The sequence below is a fragment of the Falco biarmicus genome, chromosome Z, assembly GCF_023638135.1.
Source record: "Falco biarmicus isolate bFalBia1 chromosome Z, bFalBia1.pri, whole genome shotgun sequence".
Lineage (NCBI taxonomy): Eukaryota > Metazoa > Chordata > Aves > Falconiformes > Falconidae > Falco > Falco biarmicus.
The window spans coordinates 74,624,562-74,640,995 of record NC_079311.1 but is presented as its reverse complement, the minus strand read 5'-3'; the positions used below and the strand labels follow the sequence as shown (position 1 = coordinate 74,640,995).

The 16,434-nt window shown below is 53.7% G+C and overlaps 1 protein-coding gene across 6 annotated transcripts in view; it reads left to right on the top strand.

Annotated features, from left to right (window-relative positions):
• Window positions 1-1,158: 1,158 nt before the first annotated feature.
• LOC130142326 (receptor-type tyrosine-protein phosphatase kappa-like) overlaps window positions 1,159-16,434 on the top strand; it is a 32,499-nt gene continuing 17,223 nt past the window's right edge. The window contains exons 1-4 of one of the 6 annotated variants that reach the window (XM_056324012.1): window positions 1,159-5,741; window positions 13,194-13,376; window positions 14,727-14,969; window positions 15,105-15,347. In XM_056324012.1, coding sequence (XP_056179987.1) covers window positions 5,639-5,741; window positions 13,194-13,376; window positions 14,727-14,969; window positions 15,105-15,347 — 772 coding nt within the window. In that variant the 5' untranslated portion in view covers window positions 1,159-5,638. The remainder of the gene's footprint in view (window positions 5,742-13,193; window positions 13,377-14,726; window positions 14,970-15,104; window positions 15,348-16,434) is intronic. The other 5 variants (XM_056324015.1, XM_056324014.1, XM_056324017.1 and 2 more) reach the window with 5 other exon arrangements.

The following is a 16,434-nucleotide window of genomic DNA, read 5'->3' as shown; positions in this document are numbered from 1 at the left end:
TGTCAGATAGCCTGTCCCAGTCAGGAACTTGTCATGGGGCACAAAGCCTGTGAAGCCTGCGAGGCCGGAAGGCATGCAGTTATATGTATGGGACAGTAGCTGCCAGCACTGCTGCTGTGGCTTGGTGGCTCTGCTGGTGTCCTGGTCCTGGAGGGTCATCTGCAGGATCCTGATGGGGATGTGGGACCACGAGGGGCAGGCTGAAGAGGGAGAGGAGCCATCTGGTGCTGCTGTGTCCTGAGATGACCCTGGTCAGAGGAAGCTTCTGGTCTGAGGAGAGTCTCCTGGTCTGAGAAGAACCTGCTTTAGCAGGGGGTTGGACTAGATGATCTCCAGAGGTCACTTCCAAGCCTGATCATTCTGTGATTCTCTGAGGGCAGCTCAGCCAGCCCCCTGACACAGGGACCTCAGCATCCTTTGGCATCCCTTCACCTGTGACAGAGCAGCAGAAAGGTGAGTGCTGTGAGGTGTGGGTGGTAATGGAGAGAGGGATTGATGCTGGCCCAGAGCCTTGTGAGCAGCTCCAGAGGAGGTGGGAACAGGTAAAATGGTCATGCTGCATGCATGACCCACCCTGGGTGCTTCCCTGAACCCAAACACAGCAACCCTTCACTAGCAAACAGTGCCTGTCCCTGGCCGCCTTACTGCACCAACTAAAGTCCCTTCCCAACCTCGTGGTGGTAGGCTGCCTGCCAGGGCCAGCCCCACGTCCTAGCAGGCACAGGGCAGTCGCCAGCCCCAGCACCAGTGCCACCCCAGCACCGGTGCCACCCCAGCACTGGTGCTCACCTTGCATGTGCTGAGGTGTAGAGCAAGGCCAGGGGTAGCTCTGGTCAAGCAGCAAGATGTATAGTCAGTCCTGCCCATCTCATGTCACCTGTCCAGGGTCCTGGAGCAGCAGCAGTGTCCTCCGTTCCTGTTCCTTGCAAGCAGCTTCTGGCCTCCTTGCAGATCACAGAGCAGGTCTTAGAAAAGAAGTGCTGGGCTCTGGGGATGAAGCCTGGGAGCAGAGCATCCAGCATGTGGGTAGCAAAGAGGAGCCCAGCTTTACGGTACGAGGGTCTGCTTTGGAATGGTGGCCAGGGACTGTGGGATCCAGCAGCGGGGGAGGTAAAGGCATGAGGTGTCAGCATGGCTGGGAGGGGGATTAAGGGTGCAGTGGGAATCCAGATGTGCATGACAATCTGATGTGCCAGCTGAGAGACAGAGACCTGCTGGTGCCAAGTGCTAGAGGGTTCTGGCAGGTCCCCTTGGACCTTCTCTGCCCAGGTCATCAGGACCTGACTCACCTTCAAGGCAAAGGCTGTGACCATAGATGCCTGTCAGGGCTGAAGCAATGCTGGCAGCTCTCGGAGGCTGCTGTGGAAGACTGGGAAGTGAGGAGGCACCTGAGTGCCAGAGAACTGCCAAGCTGCCTTGGGGACAGGCTGGGAGAGCTATGGTGGGATGCAGGTGTGGGCAGGACAGGCTGGGACAGGTGGGAGAGAGATGCACATGGAGTCAGGACAGGGAAGGAGAGGTGGGATGAGGATGTGCACAAGCCAGAACAGGCGGGGAAAGATGGCACAAGGATGCACATGGAGTCAGAACAGGCAGCCCCAGCACGAGCACAAGGCCCTGGGAGTCTACAGCCACAGCAAAAGAGCTGTTTTCAGAGGCGGAACCCTATGGCTGAGCCAGGACATCACAAACAGTTTCTAAGGACAGACCTGCAAGGCCTGCCATCCAGGAAGGCTCATGGGAAAGCAGAGGGTGTCTCACTGAACAGACTCAGTAGCCACCAGTATTAGGCCTGGCAGAAACGTGTGACTGTCACATCACCACAACTGCATGGCATCTGACAGAGAACAAAGAAGCTACCACGTTAACATAGCAGCTTTTTAAGGCACTAAAAGCTGAGCAAGGGAGGGGAACACCAGTGTGATGGAAAATGGGCTCATGCTCTGCTGGGATTGACCCTTCTCTTGCAAGGGCTGCAGGCAGCACCGAACTTGAGGGCAGCAGAGGGGCCAACATCTATGCAAGGGAGCACAAAGCGCAAGTGGGAATATGTGTTTGAAGGAAAAGCCACATATTGGGGAAGGGAAGGGAATGCCTTTCCTTCTCACGCTCTTCCTGGCAGCCAGACCTGATGTTCAGCATGCCAGCATTCAGCAGGCAGTGACACATCCCCAGGTCCTGGAAGACTCGATGCAGCAGCCAGGCAGTACAGAGCAAGGGCTGCCCGGCTGGGGATAGCGCTGCAACCCAGCTTTGGGGCCAATCAAACCATGTATGAGCTTATATTAACTCCTGAGAGCTTGTGCGTTCTCAGAACAGCTTTCAGAGAGCCCAGCTGCAGCATAGCCTGGGGAGAGTTCAGCTCCCGAGGTGGTGGCTGTCCCAGCCTGGGGTCACAGGAGCTGCTTCCCAGTTCCCTGGTTGGTGTGACCACACTGGTGGCAGCATCTGAGGCAAGACCAGATGCTGGGGTGCAGGCCAGTTCCCTTTCAGCTGGAGGAAGGACAGTGTTGCAGTTGCGGCACCATCCTGGGACTTAGCACTGAAATCAGCATCTGCCATGCAGACTTCCTTCCTCGCCCCCTTTGCTGACTCCCTCTCCGCCTCAGTGCCCCCATCTGTACAATGAAACCCACAAGGTTTTCTCTGAATGAACTTCAGTGGTAGCATTGCCCATGAGTGGCTTTCTTGGCCCACAGCCCCTATTTCCCCTTGCTGCCATGCTCATGGGGCAAAAGCCAGTCTCTCTGCACCAGCGTCTGCACATGGTCCATGGGCAACAGTGCAGGAGGGATTTAAGTGAGGACAGCAAGGCAGGTGCTGGTCCTGGAGAGCATCGTGCAGAGGAGTTGTGCATGTGGGTGCAAGCACTGACTTCCAGCTGTGGGCAGGAGGCCAGGAACAGGCAGGAGCCCTTTTTCTGCAACACCTGGCCCAAGCAATGGGGCCCCTGTTTTAGACGAGGGATGCACACCTCTTTGTACCACCGATACAAAGAGATACAAGCTTGCAAAGATTTAAGGTGGCCTTTCAAGGCTCCTGGTATCAAAAGATAGGGAGGGACAAGCAGGGCTACCTGCCAGGGCCAGAGGTTATTTGAAACACAGGCCCCTTCAAAGAAGTCATGTCTAGTCATGACAAAAAATAGTATCAGGCAGGTAAGATGTAAAAGCTCAATAAGACAAACAGAAACAAAACAAAAAAAAGAGCAAAGAAGAGCCGGCAGAAGCAGCCAGCAGTCCTTTTTGCAAAGATGTCAAGAGCTTTACATCTGCCACAAAGTCTGTAGGGTCAATAAGAGAGCATGTCCTCACAGTGAAGGAGTAACATCCCCCAGGGTGGCAAGACGGCTGCAAAGTGTGGCCCAAATGCCAGTGCACTGTGATGTTTGTGGCAAAATAGGACATATGCATGGCAGTATGCCTGGACCCTGGCATCACAGCAGGACATTGCTCTCTGCCTACACCCTGCCAAAATACGCCCTGCCCGTCCTCCTGGCTGTGCCAGATGTGGAGGGTGCACTCTGCGGCAGGGTGACACAGGGGAGGCAGTGGGACCTGCCAAACCCAGACGTCCAGGGACACCTGCATCCTGTCTTGCTGCAAACAAGCCAAAGCTGTCTTTGTGGCTTTTGGTTTGCCTTGTCTGAACAAAGCATGTAGCTGGTGGACCCACTGGGGACAGCGGCACTGGCTTGCAACACCCCTGATCCTCTGTGCAGCCCAGGTTACAATCAAGGCTGGATTTTTTTGATGTAAAGCAAAGGGAAGTGTGAAGAGTGAAAGAATGAGAGGGCTTCCTGGAAACTGCCTGGGCCACCCTTCCTCCACGGCTTTTGAAATTTCAGATGGAGTAATGAAGAGCTTGTGGAGATGCCATATACTGTTAACACAGGAACTGACAACCATTGTGCTAGGATTGATGCACAGAGGGACCAGGGATGTGATTTTTTTCAGTCTTTTTTAATTTATGGAATTTCCCTACTCATTTTCCAAAGATTCCTACTGATAAAGCTTGCTTTTGCAGCCCTTTGATTATTTTGTGAAAGACCCAGAATCACCAAGGAGCAAGGAGAGGTGATATCTGAGTTGCTGCTGTTGTTGGGGCAGGGAGCAGTTGCTTCCCCCCACCTCACAAACCTCCCACACTGAGGCAGAGCACAGCTACCTCCCAGCTGCCTCCCAGGATGTGCCCTGCTCTCTGTGGGTAAGCTTCACATCTGAGCAAAGTAAGTAAAAAGGTAGCTTACTGGGGCAGACCACTGGTCCTAACAGCTCTGTTGCAGAAAGAGATGAAACAGACCAGGGAGAAGAGGCCGAGACTGCCATTCTGAGCATAGGAAGGCACAAGGAAGGTGGCCAGGCAGATTCCAGCTCTGCCCCTGAGAGGCAAAAGACTGCAGGAGTATCTGCCCTCAGGCACCATAATTGCAGAAAAAAAAAGCCCGATGAGACTTCTAGCATGTTTCGCTCAGGGTCAGATTTTTGGGGTGGCTGGGGGAGTGCATGTGGAGAGGGTCACCCCACACTGTCCTGCTCGATGCTGCTGAATAAAGGTGTCATGGGGTGTACAAATCAAACAACGGATGTGCATCAGCCGAAATCAGAGCCTGACCCCAGCCTTGGGAGTATTGGGCCTTGCTGCAGACCACAGTAAAAAGGACGGCCATGACAAGGGGCTTCAGCCTTGCTGCAAAGCCTCAGAGAAGATTTCAGGGCTTGTTTTTCTACAGCTGTGTGTTTCAGCGGGGAAGTATGCCAAGCACAGCCAGCAAGGGCTGCTGGGTGGCTGGGGAAGCTGGAGCACAAGTTCATGAACTCCTGCCCTGTGCCACCTCTTGATGGTTGGGTCTGCTGCTGTGACCAGTGCCACCAGCCTCCAGCCACACAGTTTCACAAGCAGCCCCTTCCCTGCCCACTGCCATGGCTGTGCCACCTTCTCACCCTTTCATGGTCATTCCCACTCCCACCATGTGTTGGCAACACAACCTGCCACAACCCATGGGCTCCAGGTCCCCAGAGCTCTCATCAGCTTGTTCCTGAGCATCTGATCTCAGTCCAGTCTTGAGCATCCAGCCACTCCTGCCAAAACCTTGGCTTTCCTGCCCATGGCATGCACTGCCAGCTAACTAAATGCCACTGCACTTTAGAAGTCCTTTTTATCATGATTCTTATCAGACAGTAACAAGGTGGCAGTTGTCTGATGTAGTCTCTGCTTGACTTTACTGTGTGAGTATGGAAGCTACATCTTCCTGCAAAACCCCAGCCATGAACCAGCACACCTCACAAGTCCTTCTGGGACTGCTAAGATCTGTGCCAGGAAAGGAGGCAACCTAGCCATTGCAGCTAGTAATTGCTCTTGCCAGAAATCCTGAAAACTGTGGTTCTCAGACAAGATATCAGAAAACAGCTAGATTGCAAAAGGGATGTGAAGCTTCCTGGGTGCACAGAAGAGAACAAAAGCAACGCTGGCACTGGCAGAAGTTCCCTCTCCAATGAGGAAGCCTCTTGCACCATATGTGATTTCTCTGCGTGGCAGTTTCCTTTCTGTGCTTGCACTTCTTGCAATCAGACGTGTGTGCTGTTGAGGCAGCCAGAGGGTCTGAGACCTCAGTCCTGCCCTGGGAGCATAAGTAAACATGGCCCTGCGATGGACATTTCTCCTCCTCCTCACACCTCTGCTAGCAGCACAGGAGCAGGAAAACCCAGACCCCAACATCTCCGGAGAACCCCAGGAAACAGGTAAGAAGTGCTTTCTCCTCGCTCCGCTGAAGAGAAGGTTTCACTGTTCTGCTGCAGGTTTGCTGTGTACCTATACCATGTGCAGGATGCAATAGCTGCATCAGAGTGGACTGGAGCTGATGTCCATACCAGGACCCAAGAGACTCAGGCATTAGTTGGGTTGTGGTGGGGTAAGGCTCTGTTTGGGGGTGGAGGACAGCAAACCTCAGTGTGCTGGGAAAGCCTCTGCCAGGAATGAAATATTCCTCCACAAAGTGGGAAATGTCCCCTAGGAGCAAGAGGTGGTGGTCTCTCTTTGCACAGTGTGCAGATGCTCTGTCCTCACTGCAGTGGAGATGGGTGCTATTGCCCAGCAAAGATCTGAGGAGCCATGAGCTCAAGCCCGTGTGTCCAGGAGACCCTGGGAGCAGGAGTTATGATGTACTCCAGTTGCTCTTTAACAGGTTTCCTTGGTGCTGGAAGGCCAGGGCACCCCCAAAGCTCTTCTGGGCTCTTCCTACACAGGTTGCACACTTTCACCCCAGCAGAGTCAGTCTGTGGGTTCACGTTATCCGACCTCACAGGAGGCTGCACTGTCTGGGGTCTGAGTTGTGGTCCAGGGGCCGTGACCTTGTGTTGCTCTGCACATGCCTGAATCAGAGTATTTCTCTAAATCAGTCTTGCTGGAGCTAAGTGATGAAAATCATTAAACTAGCATCGAATTGTGTTGTCCTGTTCTGCTTCTGGGATGCATCTGAGCTGACACAGGCTAGAGAAACCTGCCAGTTAAGTGCCTTGGCTGTGATAGAGACCGGGGAATGGGACCAGGATCTTTAGTTGTTGATGTGAAATGACAGTAGGGTCTGTACTGTGTGATATGGGCCATAGAGGCTCATTCCCAGGGGAAATGTGTCCCTGGGGTTGCAGGGAGCATGAGCACAGCACACTGTCACTCAAAACACCAAGAGTGAAACGTGCAACAGAGGCTATCCTCCTTCCCAGAGTGGCTTCCCCTTTCCCAGATCCCCCACCGAAGCTGTCCTCCCAGGCTGGCACGTGCACTTGTGCCCAAGCATTGTGTGGCTTTCCAGCTTGTTTGCACGGTGCACACTAAGGCCATACCATGTGCACTGGAGTGCAGTGGGGACCTGGTGGCCAGCAGACTCTTGGCATCTTGGTCTGCACATCTTGGTCACCCAGATGCCCCTGGATGAGACTGGGGCTGCCAGCAGCAGAGATAGTATTGCTGAGTTTGCACATTGGTGTTTGTGAAAAGAGGAACCAAGCTACAAACATTTGCCAGCCCCACCCAGCAGAGCAGGCAGCCCTGCCTGTATCCTCAGCACACAGGTTCATCCCACCCAGGACCTGTGCAGAGGCCACCACATGGTAGATGGAGGGCCTTCTTTCACTGAGGGACAGGGCAAGGCTAGGATGGGGCAGGTTAGGGTGGAATGGGCCTCTGTGGGGCAGACAGTGGCAGTGGCGCAGTGTAAAGCTGTTGAACAGAGACTGGAGACACAGGGACAGGACATGACCCAGGAGTCCCCCTTCCCCAGGGTCCCTGAGCATCTCCTGTGACCCTGGCAGATGTTAGGGTACAATCAGGGAGGGGGAACAGTCAAGTGGGAACGGTGGACAAGCTGCTCCCACTGCACATTGCTGTACCCTTCCAGGCATTCCCTGCCATAGCAGAGCTGCGTCCCGGCGCTGGGCAGGGGGTGAGGGTGCATGCTGTGTGGCTGGAAGCCCAGGTAGGAGCAGAGCAGCTGCAGGCAGAGGATGTGGTTGGTACATGTGGTTCATGTGTGAGCCTGTGCAGTGCTGCTGCTCTGCTCAATCTATCATGGGGCCACCGTGCAATGAGCAGGGCTCATTGTCTCATTGTCCTATTGTCACCTTACTGTTTTGCAGTGCTGTTCTTATGGGGTTTTTCTCACCCCTGAGATGCTGCACCAGTACAAAAGCCTCATCCCATTACAGTCCCAGTGCACCTGTGAGGCAGGTTGAGAAGTTTCTATGGGATATTTTCCCTGCGGTCAAGGTCTGTGATCCAGGCTGTCCCTTGCCACTTTCTCATCAGCCTTGCCTGACATTGTGCAGCAATTTAGTAGCAGCTAACCAGAAGCCCTAACTAGAGGTGTAGCTGCAACACCTCATGGGTGCTTGGGTGCTTGGTAAAATAAGGCTACGCTTAATCTGAAAGGTTTTGTGCCAGTGGGACTCGAATTTCAAGCACTGCCTAGAGTGAATCCTGTGGGAAACACAAACCCTAAGAGATGCTGCAGAGGAGTGCCTTGGGGATTGACACCCTTGGAGCTGTGAACTGTGTGCTCCACCATGCTCCCACTTTACATTATAGATTCAGGAAACAAGTATTTCACCTCCTGTTCTTAAAACCCTGCCAGACGCCCTGTTGCATGGCAGAGCAGTACAGATTAAAGTGCCACCGTTTCCATGCTCTTCCCATGGTGCCTTGTTCAGTGACCTGCTTCACCATCTCCTTTCCCTGGCACTGCTCCCAAGCAGATCAGCCTGGAGGTCTCTCTGCCCCTTCCCCTCCCTAACACTGCCCATCCCTCTTAAAGATCCACTTGGAGCTTTGGTTGCTATTGAAGAGTACAGAGATGCTTTAAGACCCTAGGATGCCTCCTCGGTGGCTTGCAATACCACTCTCCACTGGTGGAAATGGTGGTTGCTTTTCTTAGCTCCTCTCAGTGAGCACGTGGCATCCAACACAGCGAGACTCCAGTGCACTTTGCTGTCATCTCTGTTAGCTGCTGGAGCTGCCATGGGAAAAGGGTTGAACTTTGCCTGCTGCTCCTTACATTTCACCTTCTCTTTTATGCTTTGTGTAGGGCACAATATAAGGCAAGAAAGTACATCTTTTGCTGGTAAGCAAAGGGCTGAACCCAGAAGCCTGACCTGAATTACCAGCATAGCTATTTCTCCTTTCTCCTGATGCTTCCCGGCATGTGCTTCTAGGGCATGCCAGCACTTTGCTTTGCCTGCCACTCATAACTCCCCTTGCAGCAGGGACAGGCAGTCCAGGTATTTCTGTACAGTGCTGCCTGTATTCATGGATATTAAGCAATACTAAGAAGGAGAGTATTCATTTAATAGTATCAATTTGGAAAAAAAAAAAAGTAACAGTTAATCTCTGACTGTATGAGGCAAACAAACTAACCTTCTGTTACCACTGCCTAGGCGTTCAGCATTCTCCATTTTGCAGCGAGCACACATTGCACATTATAAGAGGTGCCTGTCTGGTCACATCTACACGGTATTTTCCAATGAGAGGTGCCTGTTTGGTCACTTCTACACCATATTTTCCACACGGAAATTTCACTTGTGTCAGCCTCTTTCCTGCAGTTGGGGGTGGAGGGCCTGTGGGCGGCTTTCTGTGTACCATAGTGCAGGGTAAAAACCAGTGTTTGATGACTGTTTCTTTAGTCTCCCGGATGCTGTTAGTCCCTACAAGACTAGAAGCTGAGTGTTTCTTTCCCCTTTCTCTCTGCGCACCCTCCCTTCTTCAGCAGTGCCCTGTGCCCCCCCACAGAGGTGTGTGCATCCGTCTCCTTTGCACAGCATGGTGGACATCCAATACCCTCTGACTCACATGTGCCACAGCTCCCCGTGGCCACCACCAAAGCGCACAAACAGCCACCCTGGGCTACAGAAAAGGCCCCTTTGCTCTGAGGAGCTCTTTTTCCATGGCAAATGTTACAGAGTGATCGGGGAAGGAGTGTAAGAAAGGATGAGAACAGAGGTGTGTCCCCCACCCTGTGTGTCCAGACTGCACCCAGCAGTCATGGATTTTTCTCCCAGTGAGTCCCAAGTGGTAATCACACGCCTGCTAGATTTGGGCTTATTGGAGAAGTGAGGTTGAGTTGGATTGTGTTCAGCAATGTTCTTGAGACAAAAACAGATGTGAACAGAGGGCATCTTCTCTTCCCCCTTCTGTGGGGAAGCAGAGACTTCTAGGCTTTTGCCTCAAACAGTCAACAGAAAAGTCACTGGGAAGGGCTCTGAGCAGCTGCAGATGCTTGAATGCACATGGTATCAATGCTGTGACAAGCTGCATGTCTTCAGCTCCTCTGCAGCAGCAGAGGTGCAAATAAGCCCTGGAGGTGTTGTGGGGGCACAGGTGCTGCTAGCAAAATGTTCTGTGTGCAGGAGGTCAGTAGGCTTTGGCAGCCTCTCAGCTTGCCTTGCTGGTGTACACAAACCCTTTGCAAGGCAACTGAGCTGATTTTGCCTTATCCATCCCTCTGTCAGACAGCATTAATTCCCAGGCTGATTTCTGAGGCTGGTGCACTCCCCTACAGCAGTGCTCTCTAGGCTCTGGCTCCTCTGAGGATGGGGATGAGCTGTGGGTTCTGCCTGTCTTATCTCTCCCACCCAGCCCTCACGCTCTGCCTGGCATGGTCCATGCCCAGCATGGGTCTGGGTGGTGTATCAGCCCCTGCTTGCCCCATGTGTGAGCATGACAGGGCCACATCTAGCAGGCCAAAGTGCACAGGGGAGCCTGTGGAGAAGAAAAAAGGGGGACGAATGACCACCCCCAGAGCTCAGAGGACCCAGAAAGGGAAGGATGAGTTGCAGAGGACAGGCATCCCACCGGTGCTTGCAAAGAACCCTGCGGGCACTGCCAGGTACAAGGAGGCAGCAAGAAGGTTTGCCTGTGGGACTGCTAGCTGGTGTAGTCCTTGTGCCTGAAAAGGCACATGTGGCCGTTGACACACCGCTGGCACACAGGCAGTCTCTGCAGAAGCACATTTCAGCCATCTGCCCTTGCCTGATGCCACACTGGAAACCACACTGGATCAGAGCAGACACAGACAGGACTGAGGAAGCCTGGGAGAAAAACTGCACCTCTGCCAGGCCCTTTTCTCCTGAAGAAAAGAAAAGGGAAAAGGTGCTGATGTCTCTGGAAAAGGTTTAGGGCTGATAAATGCCCAGGTTTAAGAGAATCGATTCACTGGAACTCTGACAAAGCAGGCCAGCCTAGTCAGAAATGTGTGGCTGTTGTTCCAGCTGAGTCCAGGGGATCTTTTCACACCTGCTTACAGCATAGGACTCTTACACAGCACCTGTTTACTTGTACTTCAGTGAACCAACCATAACTAAGGGAAAGGCTGAATCAATCCGAAGTGCCTGTCAGCAGTAATCAATATAATGCTGAATTACACCTAATTTCAGCATGCAAAAGCTTCACCTTTTAGTAAAAAAAAATCATTAACTTTAAACATTAAGGACGAATTCTCCTTTGTACTACAGTAAGTCTGCACTCTATTACACCTCTAAATCAGCAACCGTGAGATGTAGCATTACTCCCGGACTTGGTAAGGAAGCACCATACAAGGCCTCTTGAACCTTTAGAGAGATTTGTTCATGGTTTTATCAGGAGCAAATGCTTTGCTACATGAAGGGCACTAACAGTTTTGGTGTGAAGCTTAGGGAGGGCTGGGACCAAGGCAGAGCTCTGGCATACAGCTACAACCACCCCTGCCAGCAGAGCATCAGTGTTTGTAGATCACTGCCCCAGATATCTCTGGAAATCTGCACCCGTGTCACCAGGTTGCACACAAAGGAGAACTTCTGTTTTCCTCCTGGCTTCCTGCTCAGCACGTTGCCAAGCCCTGTGCTGCCAGTGGGGTTTGTGCCACTGCGGCGACTGTAACAGCTACCAGGTTGCATGGAAGCACATGGAAAAGGAGCAACAAGCCCCCTTTGCACTGAAGGTCAAGACTGGGGCAGTCTGGGAGGGCCAGCTGCTCATGAGCACTCACAGCCCCCTCAGCTCCTAGGGCTGTCTCCACTGGAGGGGTTTCATTCACCCAAACTGCTTCTTGCTCGGTCAGGCCCCACAAACCTGTTTTCAAGCAATGATTGTTCACGTTTCTGCTGTGACTGAAGCTGGAAGGATCCCCATCAACAAATAAACTTTGTACAGGCACGATTTTAAAGCCCTGAAATGCAAAACAAAGCACTAAAAATGCCTTCACAAGTAGCTCTCACTTGCCTGAAATAATTGCTTCTCCATTTGCCAATCTGGTGGTATTTTATTCCATTTATTTGGCAGGGACTTTATTGTGGCTGGGGTGATGCAGCTGTTGTGGTCTGTTGGCCTGCTGCATGAGGAGCGCAGGGCAATCAGGGTTTCATGGTGAGTCCTAATGTCATTTGGGCGTGCTGGGAAGCAGAGCAAATTCACTGTGCCTGGCCTGGCTGCACCCCAGAAACTCGGGAGAAAATTTGGGTACTTACAGCAGAATTTGTTGGTTGAAAAGGGCTCGCAGAGAGGTACATTCCTTGTTACATGAAAACTGGTATCTGGTCAGAAGGTAGAGACCAGGTTAGTGCCATGCAGAGAGAAAGCAGCACTCCTGTCTAGCAGCTAACGGAAAGTGAAAATTTACTTCCATCAGCTGCCCAATCTACGTGGTGAAAAATGCAACTAAACATACAGCTGGTTAAATATGTACCTGCAGTTCCTGTCAAGTCTTTTCTGCCTACCCAGATGTGGGGGTGTTGCCCCTCCTGAGTGAGAATGGAAGAATATGAGACAGGAGGTACCCAGCCCTTGGAGCGAGGGGCTATTTTGGGCAAGAGATAGAGAGGAAAAAAGAAGTGTAACTGACAGAGCTAAAGCAAATTGGCAACTTGAGCAGGCTTTTCGCTGCAAATAAGCACGAACGTGGGTGTGAGCAGGTAGTGCCCAGCAGGATGGCAGGAATGCAGGTGAGCAATAAGATAAGGGGAGTGTGGTGATGCTGGTGTTCTAGTGTAAGGGATTGCAGCCTCATGAGTGCTGCCTGCCAGCAAGCAGACAGTTGTAGAGAGATGTGCAGCTGAAGAGGGCTGTGTCATCCTATTTTAGGGGAGGCCACCTGCTACCCTGATACCTTCTCATGCACCTGGTTTGTGCTGGGTGAGCAAATCTAGGGGACATGCCTACCAAGGCACAACAAAGCAGTCCCGTGTTGGGTGAAGTGCAGAGAAAAGGCTGGGTGCATGGGGTGGGGTGTGAGCTTTGTGGCCAGTGCTGTGAATTTACATGTGGAGGTCTGAGGACAGGCTGCTGGCAGCTGCCTCGAGGGCCAGAGGTGGGAGGGTGAGCAATGCCAGCATAGACCCTCTGGCTCTGGCTCTCCCCCAGCTCCTGTCTCTGGGGGACAGAGCGAAGGGAGAGCAGCAGCCCCCGCGCTGCTGGATCCCTCTGGCCGGGACCCCTCCACAGCACCTGTGTGGGCAGGAGGGCCACCGGGTAACCCGCCCGCTCCGCACCTGAGGGTGCAAGGAGTATTAATGTCCCTGGGGTCCAGGGCCGCATCCTGGGAGGTGCTCATCTCTGCCACCCCTCTGAAGGGAGGGGGACCAGCAGCCCTCTGTATGGGGCCTCCTCCCCCCCGAGGACACTGCTGGAGCCCAGCGGTGCTCGGGGCTCTCCCTCACGGCCTTTGCACACAGGAAGGTGTGAAGTTCCCTCCGACTGGGACCCCAGGCTGCAGTTCACCCCGGAGCAGAGCAGCTACGCCTTGAACGATTCGGTGCAGCTGAGCTGTGCTGGGGAGTATGTGCCATCGGTCCCCCACATCAGATGCGTTTCCAGAGGGATGCAGGCCTTGTGGAACGGGACTGCTACCTGCAAGGGTAAGCATAGCCCCCATCACCCTGACCCGGGGTCCTGCCCTGGGGGCAGACCCCCCGTGACATGGTCGTGCTCCAGCCTCACCTGGTGACAGGCCAGCAGCGGGAGATGCAGACGCTTTGGCTTTCTCCACTGTCCTGGCAGTGTCCGGGCATCTTCTATCTCAGTCCCTTGCTGCGGGCAGCTGCCGGGTCTGTGCTCCTGGGGAGGGGTTCCAAGGGGGAAGCCTTGCTGGCCAGCGTCTTCTGGCTCCAGATGGAGAGCTGCAGCTGCGAGGCTGGGAGGAGGAGGAGGAGCAGTTAGAGGGCTGCAGCTTGAGGCTTCGGCTCTTTGAGCTGCGCGAGAGTCCCGTGTTCCCCTGGGAAGCCTCTCTGAGGGTTGGGTGAGCTCTGGTGGGGGAGGCTGTCACTGCTGCACTGTTCAGCTGGACACGAGGGGGGCCAAGAGAACAGGGTGTCAAGCACCCCATGCGTAGCTGGAACCCAGGGAAGGCTTGGGAGTCCTGGAGATAGGGGTGATGACAAGCCCTGTGCCCCTGGACAGTGCCTGCACACGCGGTGCTCCCAGAGGCGCTCCCTCGGCTCTGTGTCAGGGTGAGTGGTCAGAATCATGGGGAGGAGAGAGCTGTCCCAAGCCTCCTCTTGTCACCTCCCCAAAATACCCCTCACCCAATCTTACCTCTGATGGACACATGCCAACGGCCTGTTTGGTGGGACCCAAGACCCCAGAGGGCACCAGTGCTTGGGCATGACAAACAGAATGAGGAAGTGACTCTGAGCTGCAGCGGTGGTTTCCAGCCACCCTTCACCCACGTCCAACGTGCAGGGGAGCTCAGCCACTGAACTACTCTGCATCTGTAAATGGAGATGCGTGGCTCAGGAGGAAAAGCAGTGATGCCGGGGTCCCCATTCGGGGAAACATAGTGTACATGGGTAAGCAGGGTGTCAGGAGGTGCCTCCTAAGGAGCTTCTGTGGTCAAATCCCACCCCATTCATCCATCTCTGAGCACTGACCATCACCACTGTGGACAGGGATGCGCTTCTGATGCCTGATCAGGGCCACTCAGGTCTCCCTGTTTCTGATACCTGGGACCCTTCCTCAACTGAATTCTGGCACATCCTCATCCACCACCTTCCTGGTCAGGCCCCAGCCCTGGCTGACCCTCACCCACAAGGAGAGCTCCATCCTAACAAGCCCCACTGAGGGGTCACATCCTGTCAGATGGGTGCGTCACCTTCCCTCTCCCTTCAGGGACCAGAGGAATTGCTGGGGATTGCTGATACCCCACCACCTACCCCTGACCCTCCTCAAAACATCCTGACCCAACTAACACCCACTTTCACCTCTACCAGAAATGTGCCAAAGGCCCCGCTGGGACTCAAGACTCCGACTGGTACCAGACCAAGAGAATTACAGGAAGAACGAAGAAGTGATGCTGAGTTGCACTGATGGTTTCCAGCCAACCTTCACCCATGTCAAATGTGCGAGGGAAGTGCAGTCCATCAGTCACAGGAAACCTGTATACAGAGAGGTTTGGAATGGAAGGGACAGCAGAGGCAGGTGGATCCGCATTCGATCCAGCGTGGAGTGCATTGGTAAGGGAGGCATCAGGAGCTCTCCTGACTGCCCCACTTTAACATAGTCTGAATGACTTTTGATACCCCACCACCTACCCCTGACTCTCCTCAAAACATCCCACTCCAACTAACACCCACTTGCATCTCTTCCAGAAATGTGCCAAAGGCCCCGGTTTGACCAAAGACTCCAACTGGCACCAGACCAGGAGAATTACCAAAAGGAGGAAGAAGTGATGCTGAGCTGTCCTGAGGGTTTCCAGCCGTCCTTCACCAAAATCAAATGTTTGAGCAAAGTCCAGGTCACGAGTTATAGGAGACCTGTATACAGACACCCATGGTTTGGAAGGGACGTCAGAGGTGACTGGATCCCCATTCAGTCCGGTGTGGAGTGCATCGGTAAGGGTGGCATCAGGAGCAGATTGGTCATCTACTAGGGCAGGATACTGCGAATGTGTCTGGGTGAGAGTCAGCATGGGAATGTCATGATTTTCCCTTGAGGCCAGTGCTGTTTGGTTTGATGACTGTGAAAGCAGGTCCTGCAAGGGCAGGATGAAATGTGTCCCATTGTGCTCTCCCATGGCACCAAACGATGACCACAGTCACACACCTCAAAGGGTGCAATGAGAGTGGTGATGCAGCCCAGCTGGGGACACACTGTCCTCCGCTTCTGTTACCCCCACCATGTCCTGATGATTGAATGAATGGAGGCAAGTTGTCTTACTGGGAGAATTGTCCCAAAAGATCACATCCAGCTTCTGGGAGCACCATGACCCCAGACTCCTCCTGCTCCCCTTCCAGAGAGCTGGAGTGACCAGTTTAACTCTCTCTTTCTCTCCCACCCCACTGGTGAGGAGCAGGGCTGTCTGACCGCAGCACCCTTGCAAGGCTGGGGGGGGAAGGGAAGGGAGTGACCCTCTCACAATGTTTCCTTCACAGAGGTCTTCCAGGTTGTCCCTGGGACCTTGGAGATTTCAAGCACCAGCATCAAACTGAACTGGACCTGCCGGCTCCCTGACACCTGCCAGCACATGCGGGTGTGGGTGCACTGGGGGTGCTGTGGGAAAGACAGGATTGGGCTGGATGGTTGGGGGTGGCTCATGCCCTGCACCAAGCCAGTTTGCCAGTCATTCCCTGGAGGTTGCAGGCATGAATCAGGTATGAATTCATGCATTGTGAATCAGGGGAATGGTCTTCAGGGAGCAGGATGACAGCTGTCTGTGCACGTCCTGTCCCCAGGTGTGCCCAAGGAACACTGTGCCTGCTGAGAGCAGAGCAAAAGGGAAATTGCTGGCTGGCTGGGCCTGGGCGTGGGCAGCAGCTGGGTGCCTGTGCGTGGGGTAGGTCGCAGCTGTGTGACAGTGAGACACAGCTTCTGGGTACTCAGCTGGACATCTCTTGCCTTCTGCAGTCCGGGTTTTTTGAGAGCAAAGCCTGATGCTAAGTGGCTTGTTCACCAGCATGTCTGTACTTCTTCATGGCTGTT